The 25,345-nt window shown below is 41.6% G+C and overlaps 1 protein-coding gene across 1 annotated transcript in view; it reads right to left on the reverse strand.

The window, feature by feature from the left end:
- Window positions 1-3,789: 3,789 nt before the first annotated feature.
- IPMK (inositol polyphosphate multikinase) overlaps window positions 3,790-25,345 on the reverse strand; it is a 34,424-nt gene continuing 12,868 nt past the window's right edge. Inside the window, exons 3-6 of the mRNA XM_036385389.2 lie at window positions 20,448-20,544; window positions 17,427-17,599; window positions 10,353-10,434; window positions 3,790-9,417 (exon numbers count right to left, since the gene is read on the reverse strand). Coding sequence (XP_036241282.1) covers window positions 8,783-9,417; window positions 10,353-10,434; window positions 17,427-17,599; window positions 20,448-20,544 — 987 coding nt within the window. The 3' untranslated portion in view covers window positions 3,790-8,782. The remainder of the gene's footprint in view (window positions 9,418-10,352; window positions 10,435-17,426; window positions 17,600-20,447; window positions 20,545-25,345) is intronic.

Here is a 25,345-nt window from a genome sequence, read left to right on the forward strand (position 1 = left end):
CCGTGGTGGCAGGCAGGAAAAATGCAGAAGATAGTGCCTGCCCAAAACCCCCAGTCATTCTCTGTGTGTAAGAAAGCTGCATGATCTATTTCCCATGTTTAGGGTTGCACAAGCCTGAATAGCTGTTAATATGTATGGAAAGAATGTGCCAGTGATAGAACTCAAAAGTGGCTGTTGGTGTTGAATTTATCTCCCACTGAAAGAAAGACAAGGAAAGAGAAAAAAAAAAATCTGAAGCAAGAAAAGAAGCTCAAGAGGGTCACTGGAAGTGCTGGAACCAGACAACCTGAGAGGCATTGAGCCAAAACAGGACCAGAATTTCTGTTACTACACTGTTATGCTGGTGTGCTATATTGCCATGTAGAAACTCCTCTTCTTGTTCAACTTCTTTTATTTCAATGCACTTTTCTTTAAGGGAGAACACCCATTTTCCTATAAATGAATTCCTCCTCTTCAGCCTGGTTCTCTCTCCCTGCCCTTTAATTGATTGTCCATTCTAGCTTTGGGTTCTGTGTAGATATTTTCACTTAAGCAAAGCTAACATAATTGAGGACTAAAAGTGGAACCTTCCTTTCCTGGTGGCAATAACATTTTCATTCTAAATACCTCCTGGTTCACTTCCCAGGCTTCCCTGGCTGTCCTGCTGACTGTTCTAACACACAGCACAGCTACCAGGTGAGGTGGAAGCCTTTAAAGCAAAAAAATACTCAATAAAGAAGTGCAAACCAAGGGCATACTCAGGACTTCTGTGTCTTTGCTATTTTCCTAGAGGCACACCACCTTTGAAAACCAAACAATTCATCATTTTACCTCTCCAGGCAGAGGTTTAATAGTGTTAATACACTGGTGCTTCTGGTCATGCCCCAAGCAAGTGGATGTGGAAGCTGAGCTGTGACAAAGCCTGGCTGGTTCAGCCTCCAGCAAGACATCACCATTCCAGGGGAGAGACTGGTACCCTCCTTGCTCCAAATGTTGGGCTGCAATGTTTGAAGTAGACCCAAAAAGCTTCCAGGCAGGGTAAGAAGAAGCTGTGAGTTTCAGCTGATTAAATGCCAATGTGTGGTTCCAGTCAGTGGGCCCAGTTCTGTAGGAGTCCTGACTGAGGGGAAGTGCAGGAGAAGAGCTGCATTGGAGCATTTTCTTTATAGCTATTCCTGGTTTGTTTCTTTCTTTTGAGAAATAATTTTGCAAAATTAGTATTTGGGCATGGTACCTGTTTGACAGCTTCCCATCTGCTGGCCCAATTTATAGCCACAGAAACTGCTAAAAAATCAAGTTTTTATTGCCAGCCACATTGCAGTTTATAGAGCTGTGGAAAAATGGGCTGAACTCAGTTCCTCCTTATGCTTTATCAACCAAAAAGTGTGCACTAACACCAATCCTTTACTGCCATCCAGGGCAACAGGCAATTGGCTGCCCTTCAGATACACTGCACAACACACAGGTGGATTTATCTGCTCTGGTCAAGCTCAAAGAAGGCATAGAGATGGCCAGAGAAAAATGTGTATATGGCAAGTATTTACAGTTCTTATTCTAGATTCTATTCACCCTCAGATCTTGTGCTGGCCTACACCACAAACTACAGTTACATTTAGAGGAAGTCTACATTTGGGGATGGCAAGAAGGATGAAAAGTAAAAACAAAAACAGCAGAGCAGGACCAGGAGATAAGGGAAATAAATACCGGATATTAAAGGTGAAACTTTTAAACAGCTCTCTAGGCCCTCCATTCTTAGGGAAACTTCCCTGTCTGAGCATCCAGGACCACTCTGACACTCACTCTTGCACCACTTGAGCTGGACTAAAGCCCCTTCACAGATGCACCCCACACTCACACTGGGTTCCCCAATGGGCTCAGACCCAGGTTTTCCATGGCAGATATTCAAATTCTTCAAATAATTTAATCTTGGTGCAATTAGCAAATAACTAAATAACTGCAGCTAGTTCCTTTGAGGAGAGACCCCAAAAAAGGAACCCCTTGGCTTTTATCCCCTCACAGTCTGAGGGCAAAACTCTGGGGTCCTCTGCTCCTGCTGTGTCTCTGAGTGTCCAGTCCCCTGGCATGGCCACAGGTCCCTGGGCCCCTCATTACACAGAGGGGCAGCAGGGCACAGCCCCTGGCCCTGAGCTCCCCCAGAGCTCAACCTGCAGCACCCCTCAACCTACCTGCACTGAAAGGATTCTGCAACACCCATTCCCCTCCCACTGCCCCAGCCTTTCCTCCACATAGAGGAGGCACTTCTCTCCCTACAAACCAGCCAAACTGAGGCAGCCAGGAGAGCAGAAAATTAGTAATTTATGTGTCCAAGGCATTTGGCACCTGCCAGGCATCAGTCCCGCTGTGCACAGAGACAGCGAACACAACCCCAAGAGCTGTGCTAGCAGAGACTCACAGCAGGTCTCTGCACCAAGGCTTGGTTGTCACACGGGGCCATATCCCAACAGCCTCAGCTCCATGCCCACCCTTGTCACAGCACATGTCACAGCTGAGACAGCCACAACACAGTGTCACCATACCATTTCAGAAGGCTTTAAGCATTCCTCCATACACAGTAACATCTTACCTGACTAGAAGGTTTTAGGTGTCAGTCCATACAGAGCAACATCATTCCACTTCAGAAAGCTGCAAGCAACTGCTTTTTCTTGCTCTTCAGCCCAGCCTTTTATCCCCTCATGGTTAATGCACTGCACCTGTGTGCCCTCTGCTCCCTGTGTGATTGGTCAGTGCCCCTGAGCTCATTAACGGCTCATTAATTTCAATACCACTCACCTGTCCTGCACAGCTGCAGCCCATTGGGGATGAGGCTCAGCCCCACTCCCAATTCCCACAAACTCTGTGCCCTACACAGCCTGGATGGGCTGTTCCTGTGTGTGGGGTCTGTGCAGTTCCACAACTCCTCTCCACATGTCCCCACAAGGCATTTTCCAGGTCTGAGGCAGTTCTCAGCTGCATCAGCTCCCTGAGGTATTTCACTGTGCACTGTTCAAACACCCATGTGTGTGAGAAAACAGAGACAGTAGCCCCAGGCAGGCAATCCCCCTGACAAGTGATGTGAACAGGCAACCAAGGAGTGTGATTCCTTCTTCACTTTAAACCAACAAGGAAATGGGGATTTCTTTACAAGATTCTTCAGTGCATAAGCACTATTCATTTTTAAATTCAAAACACAAAAAACCCTAAATCCTTGCAATACTGTGGATTTTGAGTTACAGCCTCACCCCATCATTTCTTCCAGTTCTGGAGCATGGGAAGGAAGGCTGCACAGAGCCATGGGACAGCACTTAAGACTACTAATGAACACATTTAGAAAGCTTTTTGTAGACAAGCAAGACAACACATAAAAAAAAAAATTCCCAACTTAATCCTCTCCCCAAACCAATCCAACTTAAAAGTGAAGCGCTAAGGCTGTTCCCGCATGCTTTTGGAATTTGGGACCTGATGTTGAATCAAAAGGACTTGTAATCAACAACACACACAGCCTCTTGTGGTGCTGTTAAGGGTTTTCCAGGATGAGTTTAAAGGATAGTGCAAGTTCTTTTTTATTTTATAGAGATAATTCTTGTATGCCCAGAAGGTAGTCCCAACAAACAATGGCAATGGATGCCGTGACAAAAACAGGGTGGTAAAGCAAACCTGGTAAATCCAAGGGAAACCCATTACAGAGTGCACAGAAAAAAGGAGAAATAAAGATGGAAAGAAACGAGGATTCATCATCAGTGCAGCTAACAGTCAAATAAACTTTTTCTCAACAATCTTCTATATTTAAAAGAAACCAATTATACTTGCAAGTCACTTGCAGAAAATTTTAATAATTTGCCAAATATACAGCTATTAGAATGACCCTAAATATCACTAATAATTAAGTTACAAAAGTTGGTAGATAGCACAGTACAATGTTCTATAAAATAAACATGAGTAATATTAACAATACTCCCTGTGGTCCAGGAATGTCAGAAAATAGCAAAAAGAAATTACAAACACATACAGATCAGAGGAGATTGAGGGAAGCTTTAGACACTTGGATCAAAGAAACTGAGACTAGACTAGACACATTCATTCATCAACATAATGAATGTAGAACTTTAAATCTCAAAAACAATTAACAACACAGCCTCAGGTGCAATTTCACATGGTTTCAGCTATGTTCCAGTACAGTTCCCAGAGGATTAAAGTGCCTTTGTGCACTGTAGTTTCATTTAGTCAGGTGCAACACACATTGTGTTTGGAAGTTACTTTCTTTTTTAAAAGCGACCCAGGAAATAAAATAACTACTTGGACCAATGTCCATAATTCAAACTAAGATGTTTTGAAGTATCTTTGTTCTGACTTTGCTACTAAGTGTCATGTAACAAATTAAACCCCAAATCCACAAGGTCTATCTCCACTAAAGAAGACCAGAGTAAAAGATATTTATTGAAACATATTTTCTGCACTACAACCCTTCGTTCGCTTATTTTCCCCTTTCAAACATATTTGCCCTTTAGATGACAATTTTCTACTGCAGTTTCCATTTACAGGTTGCTGTGAACATGAAAAGCAGGCAGATTTGGCCCGTGGCTATGGTGATGATACTTCCCAGGTAACATCCTGCTTTAACCCAATGAATAAGCACAGCACATTCTCTCTGTGGGACACCTGGGGATCTGCAGCCTTTGGATCCTCCCTGTAGCCATTCCCTGTGCTGCTGCACGGAGCCAGGGTCCTGCTCAGGGCTCCTTAGGAACTCCCACTGCTCTGCTGTACCACCTCCTTAAACCCAAACCTCACTGAGGTGCAGTGAGGAAGGGAAACTCCACAGAGCTCAGCTGTCACTCACCTTGCCCCCAGAACATCCTCTGCAAGTCACGAGTAAAGAACTGGCTCAAAGCCTACAATGCACTCTCCCATCAGATCGTGCTGCCCACCAGCTCCACTCCTGCTCTTCCAGGGGACAGGGTATTCCCACAGTATCTGAGGCATCTCATGGTGTTTTTCAGTAGTGGCACTTCAAGAGGAGTTATGGGGCATAAGCTTTTTAGGAAATACAAATTTCCATTGTGATGCCACCTGTGGCAAGGGCACTCGGGGGGAAACTGCACGTAGGGGAAAAAAAAACCCAAAAGAAATTAGGAGAATGAACAACTAATCCTAACTTCAAACAGCAAGTGTGGATGTGAGTCTCCACTCTTCCAGCATCTTCCTATATTTGAGTGTGCTTCCCATCATGAAGGGAGCAAGTCACTCCAATGATTTTAGGTTCACAATGTGAACACTCCTGCACACCTGACAGTGGCCAGCACAGGTGATGCTGTTCCTTCCCCACTGCTGCTCTCACACCTCAGAAGGCCATTTTAAACTCTGCACAATCCAGATCACAGCAAGAGCTCTCTGCAGGTGAGCAAGGTTTACTGGGGGTCTAGATTTGTAGCATGTTAACATTACTCACAATATTACATGCACTGAAATATTTTAAGAACATATGCACTCTGTTAATCAAATTAATGGAAAATAGTGGTTTCCTAATCTACTCAGTACTTTTAAAACTCCTCCATGAAACTGTGACGTTATGGAAAAGAACACCCTGGTTATACATTACAGTAGAAAAAAACAAAACAGTGCAAGTTTCATCAGAATCACAACTACCAGTAAAGTCTCCAGTTCAGTTCATAAAACAAATTGATTAAATTATGTGAAGTATTTCATAGTGGTATAGTAACTTCCAATGCAATTTATGCAACAAATTTCACCCATATTCAAAAATACATTTGTAAATGCTTTTCATAAAACTATATACAACTCAAGCTCCCCTCAGGTAATCTCAAGCACAGTCCTCACACCACCTAGGCAGAAGCCTGTATTCACTCTCAGAGTCCATGAGTGACAATGCTGTGTGAGTTCTTTCTCTTTGAGAGTCAGCTCTGCTAAACCCAACTCTTATTGCTTAAAACCATCAGTTTCCTCAGCAGGCCTAGCACCCAGCTCCACCTCACCAGGCTGGGGCAGCAACCCACTGTTTTATGGACATAAACACCTACAAGCCTTGCAGCCATTCCTGTAAAGGTTTCCATGGGACAGTTGCCTGTCCAGAGAGCAAAAGGGGCAACGCTGAGAGGGAGGGAGATCACTCATTGAGAGTGCATCAGTTCAGTGACCACTGTCTCCCTCTTCATCTTCTGATTAATTACATCTTCTGTTTAATGATTTCTGTGAATACATTTCCAACTGTAACTGAAAACAACTGGCTCAGACACAAGACACACCAAGCCTAAAATCTGCAAGAACAGAAGTGTGAATATAAGGCCTCTGCAGGCTCAAACTCACAGCTGGTACTATGCCCAAACATCTCCACAGCAAGCTTTATTCACACAATTTCCAATAAAAAATACTGTTACTTCTCAAGCTACATTTTAAATTATCAGAAATACATTCATAATAACTACTGGTACAAAAACTAAGATAAAATTTTTTTATTCAAAATATTCTGACAGATTGACAATATTCCAGGCGTGTTACAAATGCTGCCATAGCCAACAAAACAATCAATACTTAAAGAGCATTCAAACACTGAGGACATGTATCTTAAAGCAGAGACAGGAGAGTGCATGGTACTAAGTGCATACTAATCATTTTCCAATAAATGACTTGAGGAAAATGCCTCGTTTCTCTGGTACAAAATGGATTAAAACCCAGAAGAGATGAATTAGAGAGGACAAAAATGATGATGTTAAAATGTTTTTGCCCATACTTTCCTATAAAACCTTGTAGCTTTATCATACAAGGCCACTACCAGTCTGGACTATTCTAGTGTTGACTATTTAAGGGATAGAACAACGGAATCATAACAGAGAAACCAGTGACAAAGCAAACAAAACCACAAACTCTTTCTAGAATATGGCTTAAATTAATTCACAGAGAGTTGGGAATATATTAACTATAAGGTGCAAGAGAAATACCAGGTAGGAAACAAGTTCCTTCCTCTCTTCCTGGTACTTTCCCCCTCAGACTTCACTGTATTTCACATAAAATTTTTAACACACTGGTCTCACCCTTCCTGCAAGCCCCTTTTTCCATACTTCTAAAACATCATGTTACTAAAAGGTTGATTTCATTCTTGAATGTATTGGCCAAACATGAGTTCTAAAGTTTAAACCATGTAATTCTACACATAGTAATACCCTGTTTCTCCTAATTAACCCAAGTTCTCAAATAGAGCTAAAAATTCAGCTTAATTTAAAACAGCATATTTGCTTGAAAAAGTATGAATCTCTTTGTCATGTAGAAAACAGATGTCCAATGAAGAACTTGTCAAGATGTGAACACAGCTGAGTGCATAGTGCAGAACATCATACAGAGAGAGCAGCAAGGCCACAGGGTCACTAAGTCCACATGAAAAAGATGTATGTTTCCAATGACCAAATCCATTCTAAAACATTTGCATCCTGGAAATGCTTTAAGCATTAAAATCTTGCTCTAGGGATGGCAGGATTCCCCCATTCTCACTTTTCATACAGCTCACTGTAACATGCATGGCAGCACAGCCACCTACACAGCATACAGAGGAGACACACCAAAATTGCTTTGGATACATCATCCTGATCCCAAGTATTCCACACAAATGTTGATTTTTTCTTGTGGAAAGGAAGGAAATGGGACAGCTTTCAAATGACACCGCTTCCCTGTGTGTCATTAAGAAGCTGCAGTGTCTGGAGCCCAGGAGGGAGAGCCACAGCTCCTCTGGCACGAGCGGTGGCACAGCTGGTGGCTCCGAGGCTGAAGGATCTCACAGGAGGCTCCTCTGCCTCTATTGCTCGAGGTTCCATCAGTGCTTCCCAGCAGCTGAAGCATCAAACACTCACTGCAAAAATGCAAGTGGCTTACAGCCAGCAGAGCTCTACATGCTCACCCAGAACACTTGCTTCCCCATTGCACTGGTCTGCTTTTTAAAGCAATGTTGTTGGAGAAGGGCCACGAGAACAACAGTGAGACATTTTCCTTAATCACAGCATCAGACACTCCATTAACAGACTGACATAATCTCCTAAACCAAATCAGTTCCTGGAACATCTTGCATTTGCCTTCTTTTGCTCCTTCTTAGGAACAAACAGTTTCTCTAGAAGTTGTGCAGTTTAAGCCTGTTATGGTATTGTACTCCAGCATTTCCTTAGCACCTCAACACAAATTACATGGTAGCTCATCTGTGGTGAACATCAGCTACACACATCCACGAAGGGGGAAGGGCTGAAAGAACAACAATATTGTCCCATGACATGGAAAAGCACTTTGGGATGCACTGGCTTCAGGTGAGACTGCTGACTCAGAATGGGATTTCTCTCCAAGCAGAGTTACTCCAGTTATTCAAATACAGTAAACACAAGGGCAGTACTGAGGACATCAATCCTGCACCTTACAACTTTCAGTCTATTTTCTAAACACCTCTTAATGGAGATGTGGCTCAGTGTCAAGGCTAAATGGGCAAAAATGTCATCTATGCTAAAGTCATTAGAGGAACTAATATAACCCTTGCTTCTGGTAGTCCTTGGACTTAAGCCAACCACATACATTTCATTCTATTAATTTACCTATCCCGCTTTATCTCAAGTATCTTCATCCTTTCACACTTCCTAATTAACTATCAATATTTTTCCTGAGTGAAATTATAAAAAGTTAAACCCTTCTACCAAAAGTACAAAGACAAATAAAATATAGAACAATACAAACCCAGTTATACAGCATTACAAGTGCAGAAATTCTTCATGTTGTTGCTCTTTATCATTGGCCCCCAATAAAAAACATAGCAAAGAATTTAGTTATCCAAAATATTTTGCAGTACTGTGATGAGATTCTTCAGACCATAAATATAGCCCTCATCCTTTGTGTTGCTGGGAAACACGTGAGCAAAATCGATCATTCGGACCTCGACCTTTGCACTTTCCTTGGGCTCTGCTGGCATGTGATAGAAAACTTTTTCCAGTTGGGGTAGAACATTTCCATTCAGGTGCTCCTGTGTAATGCATGTGCTGCTTTTCCACACATTGTCTTGCTCTGAGTTCTCAACTTTTAGTGAGAGCTGGCTGTGGTGCCTCTTGGAGCACGACTTTTTGTGAAGTGCATAAAATTTAGACAAGCCTTTACCTACAGAGGCTTCAATTTTTCCATTCTCTGTAGAATTTATGACATGAATATTATTATTATACTCCAATACATCTCCACCTGACAGCAGGCCTTTGGGTACTCTTCTCTTCTCTGCCAAGGTGACATCACCCAGCCTCACGGTTGTTGCTTGGCATGAACCCTCATAGACAAACAGCAGTGAGCTTGCGTAGAAGTTGAGCTGTGTCTGGCCCTCAAACCACTCCAGAATCTTTTCAACCTTCTGAATGCTGGCAGCTATCACATCTTTTCTCAAGCAGTACCCACTGTGGAAAAACTTTGAGATGCCTGCAAGAAATAGACACATATTGGGATTATTTTCACTTCTGAATGGAAAACAAACTAACTTTTTTTTTCTTTTGGGATGAGAATAGTTCTTCTTTGAAGGAACAGACACCATTCAGGTAATTTTTGTTCAATTACTAACTAAACCCAAAGTGAACCTGGGAACTCTGAGACCTTCAGTCACATCACTGCTGTGTAATACTGCAGCTTGGGCTTGGGTTGTAAGTACAAGTAAATGCATCAAGCACACAGTAAAAGAACATGGTACCTGCTCCTGGTCAGCTGAACAAGTGTCTGGACAGTTTTGGGCAGGATCCCATTAAATTCTCCATGCACTAACAGGCTCAAACAGCTTGTTATTATGAGTGTGTTTGTGTGTGCACCTTCTGTCCCTTGCTGGGGGACAGATGAGCAGGTGTCAGCTAATATCAAGTCTGCAATCATTATCACCAAACATCCCACGATGGCATTTTTATTAATTGTTAATGCAGAGCAACATGTGGACTGACTTCAACTGATAAAGTCCTCTGAATTGAAAGATGCTTTTGTAGTAGCTTTCTAATAGAAAATACACTTAGATATTCACTGAAGACAACTAGAGACAAAAAAATGTATTTATAATAAAAACATGTAATACTTTTACAACATTCTAATTTCAAAGCTGCAAAGAAGTTGAATTCTAGAATTCTCTCCCTTATTAGTAGTAAGAGAGACATGAGAAGGAAATTCCTATATTCTGCACTGCTGTTACAGCCAACTGCACACAATTTCAGGTTGACAGGCAGCTCAAATACTACAGAGAACAGCCAAAGAGCCATCTGACATGAGGACAAAAAAGGACTTTTAAAGTAGGAACACCAAGAATAGTTTTTCCACACAGTTCTAGAAATCAGTATTTAAATGACAAGATGCAAGCAGACCCCAATTCCCTTACTTACCGTCCTTTACGGTTTCCTTGGTCAAGCTCCTTCCATAGTGCTGGTTTTGTGTCTCATAGCTGTCTGAGGACACGTGGTACACCTGAAAGAGGCAAGAAGGGGACTCCCTATGTATTTTGAAGCACCAGTATTTCTGCAGAGCAAGAAACACCTCACAGACAGGCCACAAAACATTTAGCCCTCACAGTTTCTAGGTTTCTTGCAGTGCCCAGCAAAAAAGTGCTCTCCAAAACTCTCCCCTCAGCCCTTGGGCTCCAAGCTACAGCTTTCCCGTGCTAGGGACATCCTGGTGGTGGCAAAAAGCAACGTACCCTTTACAAGGAACTCTTTTATAAGGTCTTTGAAATCACAACTGAGACCTGAAACTATCAGAGTCCTATCTGTGTTACTGTGGATGTTAGATCAGTAAGCAACAAAGCAAAAATTTCAATGTAATTATTCTGAGTTCTTCAAATTATGAAGCTATTTCACACAAAAGCAAAACAGTAAGAATTACTGTTTGTGACTACCAAGGCCCATTTCCCTAAGACACATCTGCAGCTGTCAGCACAAATGAGGCTGCACTAAATAAATGGCAGCAGCCAGGCAAAGCTGGTTCCAGCATCAACAGCAGTACTTCAGCTCTCATCTGAAAGGGAGGCAACTCACTTGGGTAGTTTTGTCCATATCAGGAATTGTACAAGCTGAAGAACTTAATTCAAAACTGCCTCACATATAGACATATTTTCTCTCACACTGAAATATTTCCATAGCAGAAATGTGCGAGGCAGCAAGGCCCAAGTATAATTTGTTTATGAGAGTGCAGACAATTTTTATTTGCAGAAATAATGGTGTTACCAAGCAGGCAGTTGTCCCTGGCAGGAACTTGGTGCTTGGCACTTGTTCAGACCACCCATCCCTGTGGCATCCACGCCATGCACAGCCCTGCCCTCCCCTCCCTGCTGTAAACAGAGAGGATCCCACTGCATGAGTCTGGGCACACTGCTGAGGTGCCTGCTCCTCATCCCTCCTCTGGGGCCTTAGTCTTGCTGGAGCCAACCAATAAAGACCACAACAGCTAAACAGCAGCAATAAAAAGAAATATTACAGGAGCATTAAATAAAAACAAAATGGAATTCCATGTTTTCATTACAGCCCACCACCCTGAAATGTCTCTCCCCCATCCAAACAACAAAAAGTGCAGTATGGTTACCCCACTTCCTGTTTTGCAAAGCAGCTGGGAAGAACAGTCTCAAATAGCTTTCATTTTGACAAAAAGACTGATTTTAAGTCTCCAGCTGTGAACTGAAGGGGCTGTAAACAGTTCTCATTCTAAAAAAATAAAGAGCTGTAAGTCTAAATGTTTGAATTCAGTAGCAGAGACACTTCACATTGTTATGATACTTGGAGAAACTGAGGCCTCCATGTCTATGAAATGAAGAAGGCCATAGCAGAGATGAGTTATGCTAAAACTGCATCTGATAACTGTGATTTTGGGTTCACAAGAACAATAATTTTGCTCCACTTAGTTTTTGCTGGGTTTTTTTCCAAAGCACATGAAAAAAGTACCAGCATACAAAACAGAAACTCAAAGATTACTTATGTAAACACTTCAGGTACCAAAGTAACCTTCAAAAACATACCAAAAGTTTCAAAACTTTTTACAGAGCTACAAGTTAAAGGCAGTTAAATAAAGAATGATATTGCTTAGAAATAGAATCAAGAGTCTGAAGACTACATCTAAGTTTTCACTAGCTGTGCCTTCATTTTAATGATATTAAGTGTTCTCATGTAGTTGGACAAGGGGCAGCTTTCTGCAGACATCAGCACTGCAGCAGTACCTGACCAAATCTTGTTTACCAGAACCTTCCTTATCTCTTCCTGTAGGAGCTGCAGTTTGTCTGACATGGGCACTAGCTCAAACACGCTGATTAAAATCTGCAAGCTCATTTTGTTTTCCAAAGAAATGCTGGAGCAGCACATCAGACCCTGTGCTTCTGAGCTGGGCTTCCCAAGAAGGCACCCCACCTCTTCTCATAATTTGAACAAAACCATTCCCCAAATGTCTTTCTATATAGCTTACAGGCAGATGTGCATGCTGAATTAACAGCACATTTTTAACGATACAAAGCAGCCAGTGACAAAGCACCAAGTCCCAGAGCCACAGGATGAGTGTAATGTACGTGTTTAATTAACTGCCTTGTGCACTCAGAAGGCCCTGGGTCACCCACAGGCTTGGCTGCAGCCAGTGGTACTAAAGGACAGCAGATCTGCATCATCACAAAAACCTCCTCTGAGGTTGCACTGAGACTTGCCTGGCTGCAGGAAGAGCCTGGCTGAACATTCCTGGAAAACCTCACTCAAATACAGACACATCACACCCCATTCTGAAAGCCAAGCTCAAACAGAAACCATCTCTGACCAGCCCTTGCTCCACCCTCACCCAGCCAAACACAGGGGTGGTTGTGCTGGAGGAGCAGGAGGCTAAAATCAACTTCCTATTTAACCTCTTGCTCTACTGTGCTTTTGTTCACATAGCCACCACCCATCATCTGCTGTTAACCCTTCCCAAAATGACATTTTGCCTCTGAACCAAGCTTTTTCTGCATCCCTGTTGTTGCAGCTGTCTGTACTGGCCCATTTCTGTCAGAACTGCAAGTCAAGCCAGATCTGTAACCTTAACAGCAGCCAAGAAATTATTAGACAGGGAAATCTCATTTCTTTGTCCACCTGCCACAGCTTGTTAAGTGTTTGCTCTGTATCCACTGGCAGGTCTCCTGCAGAGTGCAACACAAAGAAAACTCCTTCTATGAGCTGCCACACACTGCCTTCAAGAAACTCCTGCTTCATCAGTCATTTTTATATATTCTTACTATGCAAGATCAGAACTGTTGTCAGTACCTAGCTGCTACCAAAGTTGGAGCCACAAGCTGAAACTGGGGCTCAGCAGGTGGCACCCCAACTCATCTAGGCACACCCAAGAGCAGCATCCATCCCCCAGCTCTGCAGGGACCCTCCTGGTGCCAGGCCAAGACCCACAGCCATGCCTGGGCACCTTCTGCCTGTACCAATAGAAATACATGTTTCCTTCAAGCTCAAGTAACCCAGGTTTCTCTGCAGGCCCTTCATCCTGCCTTAGTGCAAGACTTAAAGAGCTTTAAGTCTTGCACTATTTTTCCTTTTCAAAAAGAAAGTAAAGCAAAGATTTGAAGAAAAAATAACAAAGGGAGAAATTTTGTTAAAAAACATTCTCTTATTTGATATCTCTGCTTTATAGTAATGCTCTCACATTACCACTGCTGCTGAGAGCATGCCCCATTGTCCAAATCCATTTATCTAAACATCTCCTATTCTATTCTCCTATTTATCTAAACATTCCCTAATTTTTACTTTTTTTTAACCTTATTTATTTACTTATTGTAGCTAGACCTAGACCACAAGTGATGGCAGTACACACATCCCTGCTTCCTGCTGCCTTGAAAATCCAGCACAGGAAGGATGCATCCCTGCTCCCTCATTTCCAAGACTATACTTTGATATTACTCTGCCCATTTTGCTTCTTTGTTCCTCTGGACTATTTTGACTGAGTGCTTCATATGACTAATTGTGCCCCCAATGTTCTGATAGTCAATATACAGTTTTAGTCAAGTCCTGACATAAATAAATTGTAGAATGAAATTATGCTGAAATTTATCCAGTGGAAAAGCAGACTATTAATCTGCTAAATAAAAGAAACTACAACACTGCAATTAAATCATGAACCATCTTTAAAATAGCTTAATACAGTAATTTTAGACTCCCAGAACTTCCACGAAGCATCTCATTAGAATAAATTTCTTTCATGTAATAAAAGACCACCTGCTCCAGCTTCAAAGATTTTTATTTCAGGGCTTTTGGTTGGTTTCTTTGGCTTAGGGCTTTATTTATTTATTTATTGTTTCAGGTATTTTTTTTTGTTTGTTTGTTTTCTTTTAGGTTTGTTTGTTTTGTCTTCCTGTTTCCTTAAACATCAAAGCTTGAATTAGACTTCTAAATGTAAAAACCCCAGTTCTGCTAATTTTTCAGTCTAGAAGAATCTGAACAGTAGATGCAAAATTTAATACTTTTATGACTTCCCTCCTAAATCTTGTTACTAGCAGATCAGAGCTTGGGAAAATTACCACAATACTAGACAGAGTTCATAAAAACCTCATAAAATAGAATCAGTTACAGTCTATTTCTGCAGGAAAATATCCTGCAGAATCATGTGCTACAGATTAGAAAATTCACTTGTAAAACCAGCTTTGATTATTATACATTACTGCCTGCATGTTCATAGGCACAAACAATAGAAGTCAATGATGGATTATAATGTTAAAATTACATAATCACCAGTTTGTGCTTTAAAAAAGCATTTCAGAAATATTTTGGAGTAAGTGAGATTGCAATCGATGCCCTGGAAACAAAAGGAAATCTGCAGAAACTGTGGATTCCAAAGGACTGTGAATCTGAAATGAGAGCACAGCCCACACATGGTGCTTGCACTCAACAGCAGGCAAATGCTCTGTATTTAACATTGCCTGTGCTGCAAAGAGATTTCTTACCTGTTTGCATGTCTGCTACTGAAATCGTATTATAATTTGTATTTTTGATATTGCCACAGTACCTGAGACTTCCAACTTCTATGCAAACTCTAACAACTTCCATAACCAATCATGTCCACTCTGACAGAACCCCAGAATGATCTGGTTTCAAAGGGACCCAGTTCCAATCCCCTGCCATGGGCAGGGACATGTTTCACCAAACCAGGCTGCTCCATGTCCTGTCAACCTGGCCTTGGACACTTCAGGGGTCCAGGGGCAGCTGCTAAAGAAAGCAACTTCTCCACTAAGTACAGAATTGTGGTTTTAAACAAGGTTATTAAAATAACTGTGCTTCCTACATGTGTTTCCATGCATTTATTCTGTCTATTCAGTGTGTTAAGCTAAATACAGATCAAATGCCAGAAGTGTGTACATAAATTAATGCTGGGCTAGACAGGAGACTCCTATTTTTAAGGACACACCACACATTTTATATATGAACAGATGACTGCTTGTTTACCAGTGCATAAGAAAAAGCTGTTTCAATAGCCTTTTGGGTAAAAATACACTGTCAATAGATTTTGGGCTAAAACCCCCATCTATAACACTTTTTTGCTTCTATCTCTTCATGACAACTTATACAATGGGTGCTTTAGAAAAAGCACAGCTCTGTTCTCTGTCTTTCCTGGCCCTCTCCTTCTTGGCCTTGTAAAAATTTACCACACAAGCCCACATCCCTGTTAAAAAAAACCACTGAAAGGAGAAATTACAGCCAAACCCCTGAAGTTCTTTGTTACATCATGTTTTGTCCAGTGAACAGGAACAACCCTCATCCAGCAGGTGAGCTGTTCTGGGCAGTACATATCTGTGTAGGAGTGTTTTATAGCACGGCCAGAATGTTGCAAAAATAAAGCAAGCACAGAGAACAGCCCATAACCAAGAGGCAGAAAACATGCCTTGTGAATTAGGACTTGGCCAAGTGCTGTGTGAGGGCAGGAGGAACCTTCTCAATTCTATGTGGAAAACAACTTCCAACATGTAACTGGGTTCCAAAGGCAAAAATCCAAATCTCATCTAGTTAAACACTGGATGGAAAACTGCACTACTTGGGAGAATCATCATTATACATCCAGTCTGAAATAGGGGATTGAAAAAAATCAGGACGAAGGCACAAATGAGTGACACTGTTAGAAACAATAGTCACAAGCACACCACAGAAGCAATCAATCATTCCTTTTGCACTGTCATCAAACATAGGACATGAAGCACATTGTTTTACCAATGAGATAAGAAAGGTTACATAATGACATCAACCCAATCCAAAGCTATAATCTCTAACCTTCCTTTTCCATCCAAACTGCTTGGCTGTTTTTTGACTTAACTCCCACATTCTTGCTCACAGGCTTACATAATTACTACTCCTGACCACTATAATTTATATAGCAGCTTATCTCAAGGCAGAGTGAAGGGCTGGGAGGCTGGGCAGCTCTGCACAAAACATTACAGAGATATTAGAATCATCTTGAACAATGGTGCAATCTGGCTGCTGTTGCTATTGAACAGCAAAGAGGAAGCTTATCAAAGTCTCCAGCCATTTATGCTGTACAGCTTGAGGAGCCCTGGCTTTGTGTATGAGAAGAAAAACAAAAATCCCACATCAAAAAGAAAACTATTCCTGTACGTATCATTGCAGAGAAAACTACTCTTGAATTCCATCAGTGACATCCACACATTTCTCTTACTGAGCCACAAGTGTTCTGTACAGCTTTTCTTTACAGTCAAGTTTTAAAGTAGCCAATATACACCTGCTGACTCTTAGTATTTCTAAGAATACTAAGAGTTAATAGGGACATCTGCATGCCCAGCTGTTCCCTGAGTGTGTAAATATCAAAAGAAGTTTCCTTCTGATGGAAAACCTTTTAAAATGTAAAATTTAAGCAGCTGTTCATGGCTATATGCATCACCTCTGCAAAACATCAGCAGCTGCTCATGGCTATATGCATCACCTCTGAGAGCTTACTTACTCTTCCTTAAATAGAAAAAATATCTAAAATTGTTTTTATTTAAAAGCAGAGTATAAAGATGAAGAATGTGGAAGATACAGCTTATTATTGAATTATTAGAAAGACTGGTTCAGTATATAAGTCTCTGATATAAACCTGAAAGAATAAAAACACACAAAAATCTGCTTAATAATTTTAAATATCTGTTGTGATGGTGAAGAATTAATTGCAACTACATTCAGTTTTAAATACTGAATATTAGCCCATCTCTTGCACACATAGAGAGTGCCCAGGTTGCAAATAGCTTGCCCTAATGGACAAAGACAAGTTAAAGAATTGTTCTGACCCAGGGCCGTGCTTTGGAGCTGATTTCACAGGACAGCTGATCCCAGCAGTACCAAGACATTCAGGTAACACTGCATTTATGTGTAACTCCAGAGGATTGCTGTTTGCTAGGAAAACCACTTGCTGTACCTGGTGTGGGACAAGAGGCCTGAGCATGAACTGAACGTGAAAACAAAAGTCCTTACCCTCATTCCAAGAACCAAAAAGCCAATCTCTTCCATGAGTGGGTACTTGCTGACCTGCTGCTGTATCTTCTCTGCTGAAGCATAGGGGTCATAACTTTTCTGACCTATTTTTACATCCATTATGCAGGGCTTGTTAAACTTACGGGTCACATCTTCCAGTTTTAGATATATATCTGTCAAAAAAACAGAGCTTTTGTTAACAGTGGCTCATAGCAAAATAATTACATAGCTTCTGCTGAGCACCTGTGGAGGAATGTGAAGAGTTTAAGGCTTAGTATCACACGAATTCAAGAGTCAAATTTGTCTCTGAATGCAGGCTAAATCATGGTCACTGACACCCACAAATTCTATTGCTATAAAATCTAAATGCTTTCTTGTTTAGAAAATTGTATACAATTAACATGCATTAACGTAGCATTCAAATTCAAATTATTGCCCAGATAAAATCCCTGAGTAGCTTTTATTAAGTCATTAACATATCACAAAGAGCATTACTAACCACATACAAATGCAAGTCTAGAGCTGTGTGGCTAGTTTTGCAATTCAGTTGATCTCCAGCATCATTTTAAAAATGAAGAGAACATTTCAGTCCTGGCCTTCAGGGGCTGAACTGCAGATCATTTTGCTTATTTCTATGCCACTCCCATCTACACTTGTTTCTCATGGCACACCTTTTGGGGAAAATGCTCTTGGAATCCTAGGCTGCCTTTCATCCATTTCTAACAGCCCTTTGGCTGGACTAAGAAACCCCAAAAGTACTTGGAGTGCCTGAAGATTTAAAGGAGTATCTAAACCTTGATAAAAATGATCTTTACCAGCATGACCCCCACACCCCCTATCAGAACTCCACAAGGAAATGGAGTCAGCACCCAGCCAGCTCTCAGACAGCTGCACCCACCTCCAGCCCTTGCTAGGACATGGCATAACCAACACAGCCTCAACACTGGCCTCATTCTTTATTTGTGCTTTGTAAATCCACCTGTCACCAGCACAAACATGACGTCTGGTTTTCTTTCCAGTACAGTCTACTCCATAAATGTATCTCTTTGGCTTTAATGCAGTTTGAACACAAAAAACCATTGTATTATACCCCATTCCTGCAGTATGATCTAAAATGGGATTGTGAGAGAAAGCAAAACTAGTTCAAGTTTAAAGAGGCACAAAGTGCCTTGTTTGAAAGCTGTACAGACAGGTAACAAACCAGTCCCAGTCAAGATGAAGGGAACAAGCAACATTTCATTTACACTTAATAAGTAGAAACACTTTGTTAAGGAAAAGAAATAAAAGGGACTTGTACTACTTTTAGTCACTACCACTGGATTGTACAGAGCTGTGAACCCAGAGCCTGCAGAGCAGTGACTGCCAAGGGAAAGGTCAGGCTTCCAATATCAAGACTGCAGCAAACCTACAAATATATCTTCAATCTACATTTAGGAACAAGGTACACATACACTCTGCTAAACTCCATCATCTGCAGCAAGTTTGATTTCTATCAAGGCTACACAAAGCTCATTAACACTACAGATAACAGAGTTGGAAGTGAAGTGTTTTGGTTGAACTGTTGCCACAGCTTTCTATGAAGAGGACTCATGACAGTGCACAGCCTTTTCAAGAAACAAAACAAACAAAACCGAAAGTTTCTCTTCTTTAAACAGTTATTCCTACTGCCTAAATCTGAATCACTGGGGGGGACCTCCCAAAACCCAGCCCCAGGGTGCACAGTGTTTCTGAATCCCCAAAGCAAATGAGCAATGTGTTGAATTACTGTCTCTTGGTTAAACCACATATTTTCACATCTTAAGATCATACTGCAAACAGAAAAAAATTATTTGCAATTGAGAGGGAATATTAAGTGAACTCCATGACACATTAAATTGTGAGGGAAGGAAAAAGCTCTTGTAGAGCTATTTGAGTTAGTGCCAAATAGGAAAGCATGAAGCTAAATCTGAGCTAAGAAACTGCTGGTACTACCACAATCTTGCTTTCTTGTTTTCCTGTAGATATTACACCATGTCTTTGGATACTGTCCTACTATTTCTTTGAAAAACAAGTCTGTCAAGTGATAGCATAAGCAGAAGAAGACAGAGTTATTTTAAAGGAGCATGGCATCTAGTTTGGTGCCCATGTATTCAAATAGATTCCATGGCATCCCTTTGTGTGTTCCAGAAGCTCCATTTCCCCAGTGTGAATTAGAAAAGCCCCTGCAAAAAAATCTAGTTTCTAATACAAAAATATCCATTTTCTCTTGAAGAGACAATCCTCCAGTTGTTCTACCAAAACCACCCTTTTCTTCCTGACTCCCAATGTTATACAAACACAAATTTTAAGATACCAGATCTTTGTTTCATTCAAACCAGTAACAGAGGATGGCAAGCAGAACTCCCCACCATGACACCTGCTGAAGCAAGTGGTAAGGCACAGTGATGGGATCCAGCCTCTGGAGAAACAGCAGCAGATTCCAGTCTGAATCCAGATCTAACCCAGATCTAATCCAGCCACCAGACTGCAAACTGGAACCAGTTGTTAGAGGGAATGGCAGTGGGTTCCAATACAAGTCTGCTGCTTTGGGTGGTAAGGCACAGTGATGGGATCCAGCCTCTGGAGAAACAGCAGCAGATTCCAGTCTGAATGCTTCCCCAGCCCCAGAGTACCCATCTTTCTTTTCTTTCACACCCACAAAGTGCTTCTTCCTTTGATCACCTGGCTGCACATGACCATGGAACCAGCCCACTCCTCCACCATGGCCTCACCCAGAGCAGGAGCAATGGGCAATGTCCATCAGGCCCAGCTACTCAGGAAACCTCTGCGGTACAAACAGCCACACCCCATCTACCCTGCAAGGAAGACTCCGAAGATCTAATCCAGCCACCAGACTGCAAACTGGAACCAGTTGTTAGAGGGAATGGCAGTGGGTTCCAATACAAGTCCAAAAAAACCCGACAGAGCTCACAACTGTCAAAAATGAGTCTCCAGAAATGTTTTCCAGGAGGTTGGGATTAAGAGATAAAATTAGAACAGTACCATTTGGTGCAGTAGGTGGTGACCAGACACCGAAGTATTTTGGCAGATATTCCCGCAGCTCCAGAAGAATTCTGTCGCAACAGTCGGAGTCATAAACCTGAAATAAAATAGGGAGGCTTGGAGAGATCATTTTAAACATTCATTTTTGCTGGTGGGGGAGTGAACAAGTAGCTGCATGGTACTTGGCAGCTGGCTGGGGCTAAAACATGACAACTTCCAATTGTCCCATAATTATACTTTCTTACAGTATTTGTTTCCATTAGTCTAAGATATTTACCTTACATTCAAAAAACATACAAGATGAAGATGATAATTATCACAGTCCAACATAAATGAGTGGCATCCTTTCTTTCAAATTTTAAAGTGGCAATGATGCATCAACCCCAAGCACAATTTATGGCTTAACTTGAATAAAAATCTAAACTGTGATTGTTAACTCCAAAGCCTAGCTATTGAAAAAGGTGTTCTCACATTTGCATTCAAGACTGTGTAGGATTACTGCATTGTATTATATATCCAAATCTTTTTAATTTATATCAGGTAAAGTACAGAAGCTCAGACTAGACAGCATTTTCTCATCTTCCTCAAGACAATTCATGCTGTGGGTACATCACACAGACTATGCACAATTCAAATATATTTCTTTTCGTTTGCTTTTAATGCTTTCAACATTTTTTTCAACTTCTTTAGGAAAAACAGTAACAGTTTGGAAACAGCAGCTGGCTTATATTCCTGAAGGAACAACTGTGCAGTTAAAATGAAGCTTTGGATACTGTCTGTTATGGAATTGCATGACTGTTACCCGTTTGCAGCATGCTAAGAGGGTTTCAAAACCATTCCCTTGCCCAGATTCCCCCATCCCACCCAGTGATGTAGATGCAGATATGCAGACATAGGGGATTGCCTCTATCATGCTTCCCCAAGCTTTGTAGACTATAAGATCCATATCCACACCAGGTTACAATGCCTGTCACTGCATTTAGGAGCCATCTCATCCCACTCCCCACAGAGATGTCCCACTTGTGCTGCCATCAGAGTGGTGTCCTTCCCCTCAGCCCTACCATGGCCACACAGCAACACCCAAGGCACTGCACAGTGAGCTGCCATGCTCAGGGTTCTGCTGTCACTGCAGTGCAGCCAGAGCTCACTGCAAAGCTGGCAGCAAGGCAAAACAAATATCAGGTGTTAACAGCTCTGCAGACTTGGCTCAGCTCACTGTGTCAGGCCACATTAAACCACACTGGGGGATACCTGCCAATAGCAGCTGCTGTTGGGGGTAATGGGGGGGTAATGCAAAACACAAACCTGTAGTTGTTGTTCATACAGCTAGGGAAAAAAAGTAGATCTGAAGTCCGCAGGCTATTTTAGAGCATGGAGGCAAGCCTTGGCTCTGCTCACCAGTGCCAGTAACTCGACACAGCACCTCATGCAGCAGCAGTGTTAAAATTAGTTAATGGGAGTTTGTCCTAAATTTAGGTTTCACTGCAAAAATCTCAAACTAGGTGAACTCAAACCACCAGTGTGCTTCTAACAGAGGGACTTCTCCACAGCTAAAGCAGGGCTCTCCTGGCCTTGCACCAGGCACAGTTCTGGCACCCTCCCCGTTAGTGGGCAATGATCAAGAACATGATACACCCATGCTGACTGTGTGCTAGGGTATGGAATTTACCCATTCCTTTAACTTCATTTAACTCATGGTACAGGCCCCATTTAAAAGAAACTAAGGCAAAGGGCTGAATCCTGAAAGCTCCAAGTAGACAAATATGTGCACAGTGTATTGCAAAACTCTGGGGTACACCCAACACCACACCCTCTGCCACTACTGTTGCTATCTTTAAGTATAGAGAAGCTGCTGGGTGTGTACCTTTAGAGTCACAGTGTCACATCACAGGGCACTGACCTCTCTTCACATGTCATGGTTTGACAAGCTGGCATGACCACTGAGGATGACACATAATTGTATGTGTAAGCCCAGTTTCCCCTCACTTCAGCATAAGCTGGTGTGCTGCTAACTGTGCTCTAAGATGAAAACCTTGCTTGCCCCTGTGGTCAGTGCATTTATGCAACATTTCCTCACTGAGCCTCGGGGGGTGCCAGCAGAGGACAGTGCTTTCTCCAGAAGACTGCAGTGTAGTTTGATCTTACTGGTTTAAGGAAAAAGAGAAGAAGCTAAGGGTGGAAGAGAGGGGAAGATGAGCAGCAGGGAGATGCTGAGGCACAGCCCTGATCCCTGCTCTCTCTGCTAACAGCTCAGACAGCTCTGCAGGCAGCACTTGCTGGGCCAGCACTCCAAGCACTGACTGGTGCCATTACTCCATGCTGTACACAAGTAGTACAAACCCAGTTTTTGTTTACTGTGGTAGCTTATGATCATAGCACTTGACATCCAAGGTAGGGCACTCCACTGCACTAAAGGAACACTAATGCTCTTTTCCCAGATGAGTTTGAGGAGATCTGAGAGGCAGAAAGCATCATATCTTTTACATGGAAGCAAGTGCGTATCAACAGGTCAGGACCAAGAGGAGCAATGGAAACCAAAAGTGCAACAGACAACAAGGAGAAACACTGAATGCAACTGAAAAAATAGGCAAGCATAGTAACTCATTTACTCATTTACTTGATTTATTAGCAAAAGATTCTGAGAAAGTGGAATGTCAGGAGACCACTTTGGTTTTTTTAAGAGACAGGACCCTTTAAAAAGTAAGTCAACATTAGGCCATTAAACTTAGCAACTTAGCAAATTGCAAGTAAACTTAGCAAGTAATTAGGAGTAGGTTCCTGTGTATTTCAAATAGCATGATACAACAAAGATACTCAGATAATTTATAATGGGGTGCAATAGCCCAAAGTTGAGACAAAATGGGAAAAAGAGCTCCAGAAGCAGTATCTTCTAAGGAGTCTATTCCTCAATAACCTGATATAAAACATTTTAAATGGAGACAGAACTCCCAATAATGCATTTTTCAGTATCACTACTTTGACATAACAGAACTAACTGCATTACTTCTGTCTCTCAAGAAGTTATCTTGCTCTCAGAACCAGTAAGAAACTCCCCTCATAACTCTGACATAACATTTACAAGGCACTTATTTGACCTTAATATAGACCTCAATCTTAGCCTGTAATGTATTCACATGTCAAACAAGAATAAGCACTCAATTAATAAAGATCAGAGGAAGTCATTTGGTGTAGGCAAAGCAACAAAACCAGACATTTCAGGAATTATGCTCATTCCTGTGCAGGACAGAACCACTTCTGTTCATTAGAACTGGGCCTCATGAGCAGTACACACGTCATGGGCATTTGTTCTCATTTCATACAACCTGGCAGCAAGCACAGAACACCAAATATAAATGTAAACATGATAAAACCATCCCTAAAGCTACAGGAAATCTACCATGCACCTCATGCCCCAAAAGGTATTGCTACCAGTACTGCTGGAAGATCCTGAAAAATGCAGGTTATCACTCATCTCAGGAAATCCTTAATAAATAAACCATTAGATTTTTACTTATATCAGCAATATTCCAATTTTACTTCAAGAAACAGTGAACAGTGCTTTTTTTTTTTTTTATTGTAACAGTGGATGTCCATCTCTCCAGCCAACACTGACAAATACAAGCAATTTAATTTCTGTGTTAGCATATCTAACATCTTTATCCAATAAATCAAGAAATGTAAAACAACTCTATGCCAGCTCAGCCTGAGGAGTTATCCCTTCTACACATCACAGGCTAAATTCTTCCAATAGCACAGACTGGAGACATAAAATGTCCCCAGAAAAGCAAGTAAATAGGATGCTGACATTTGGAGGGCTCACAGCATGACCATTACAAAGGACAGCCACTAACTCATAGGAGGAACATGCTCCAGATATGTTCAGTGGCAGCTCAGATTAACAGACACCATGAAGTCATAATTTCCAGTCATGCAGGATTTTTAATTCTGAGGCTTATTTACCATCCCTGTTTTAATCCAAAGTACACTCTGGGGTTTCCTGTAACAGATTCATCTGCTTTTAATGCAAAGAGGGACTGCTCAGGACAATGGGAATGTTCTTCTCCTTATTTAAAACACAACACTCAGAGCTTTTTCTAAAGAGTAGCTAATGACTTAAATGATAGAGGGAAGGTAAAACAAGTGTTTAAATTTCAACAGGAAACCAGTTCTAGCAGTACAGACCTGCCCTGAAATGTCCTGATGAAAAAATACCACTTTGACAGAAAAGTAATCTATAGAGAACCTTCTAAAGTACATTCAAGAGCTAGTTTAAAAGAACATGTACTTGAAAGCTATTTGAGTGGGAAACTAAGTGTCAGAGCAGGCATATCAATCTGAAGTGTCACCTTTCTTTGCTGCCAGCTATCATAAACTGTCCCTAAAGGCAGCAGCACTACAGCCTGCAGAGTCTCAGATTACACAGCCAGCTGCCAACATCAGGCAGAGAATTCACTGTCCACCGTAGGATTTGAGACTTTTTTGAGCTGTTAATGCAGCTAAGTCATACCCTTAAATTAGCAAATGTAAGATTTACAGATGCTAGGGCAACCTCAATTCCCTCTTCCATTGGGTATGTATTATATCACAGACTTTAATTACCTGAGCACACACTGCATTTCCCTCCAGACTCTTACATCAGCCAGTTACACCAGGCAAGTGCAAGGGTCAAAAAAACGAGGTTGAACAGCTGTGATTTAGCAATTCATATCTGCTTGGTTCTACAACTCAGACAGCCCTGGGTTTTTTCTGAAGTGATACCATCATGGTTTGAGTTGTGTCCACAGAACCTGTTTCCACAAAAATCACTGGCACTGAGCCAGCTCTGCTTACATTCACAATCTCATACCACAAGAACTTCAGAAGTTAAATATTTATGAATGTTGTTACACTAAATACTA

This window comes from Molothrus ater, chromosome 8 (genome assembly GCF_012460135.2).
Source record: "Molothrus ater isolate BHLD 08-10-18 breed brown headed cowbird chromosome 8, BPBGC_Mater_1.1, whole genome shotgun sequence".
In the NCBI taxonomy this organism is placed as follows: domain Eukaryota; kingdom Metazoa; phylum Chordata; class Aves; order Passeriformes; family Icteridae; genus Molothrus; species Molothrus ater.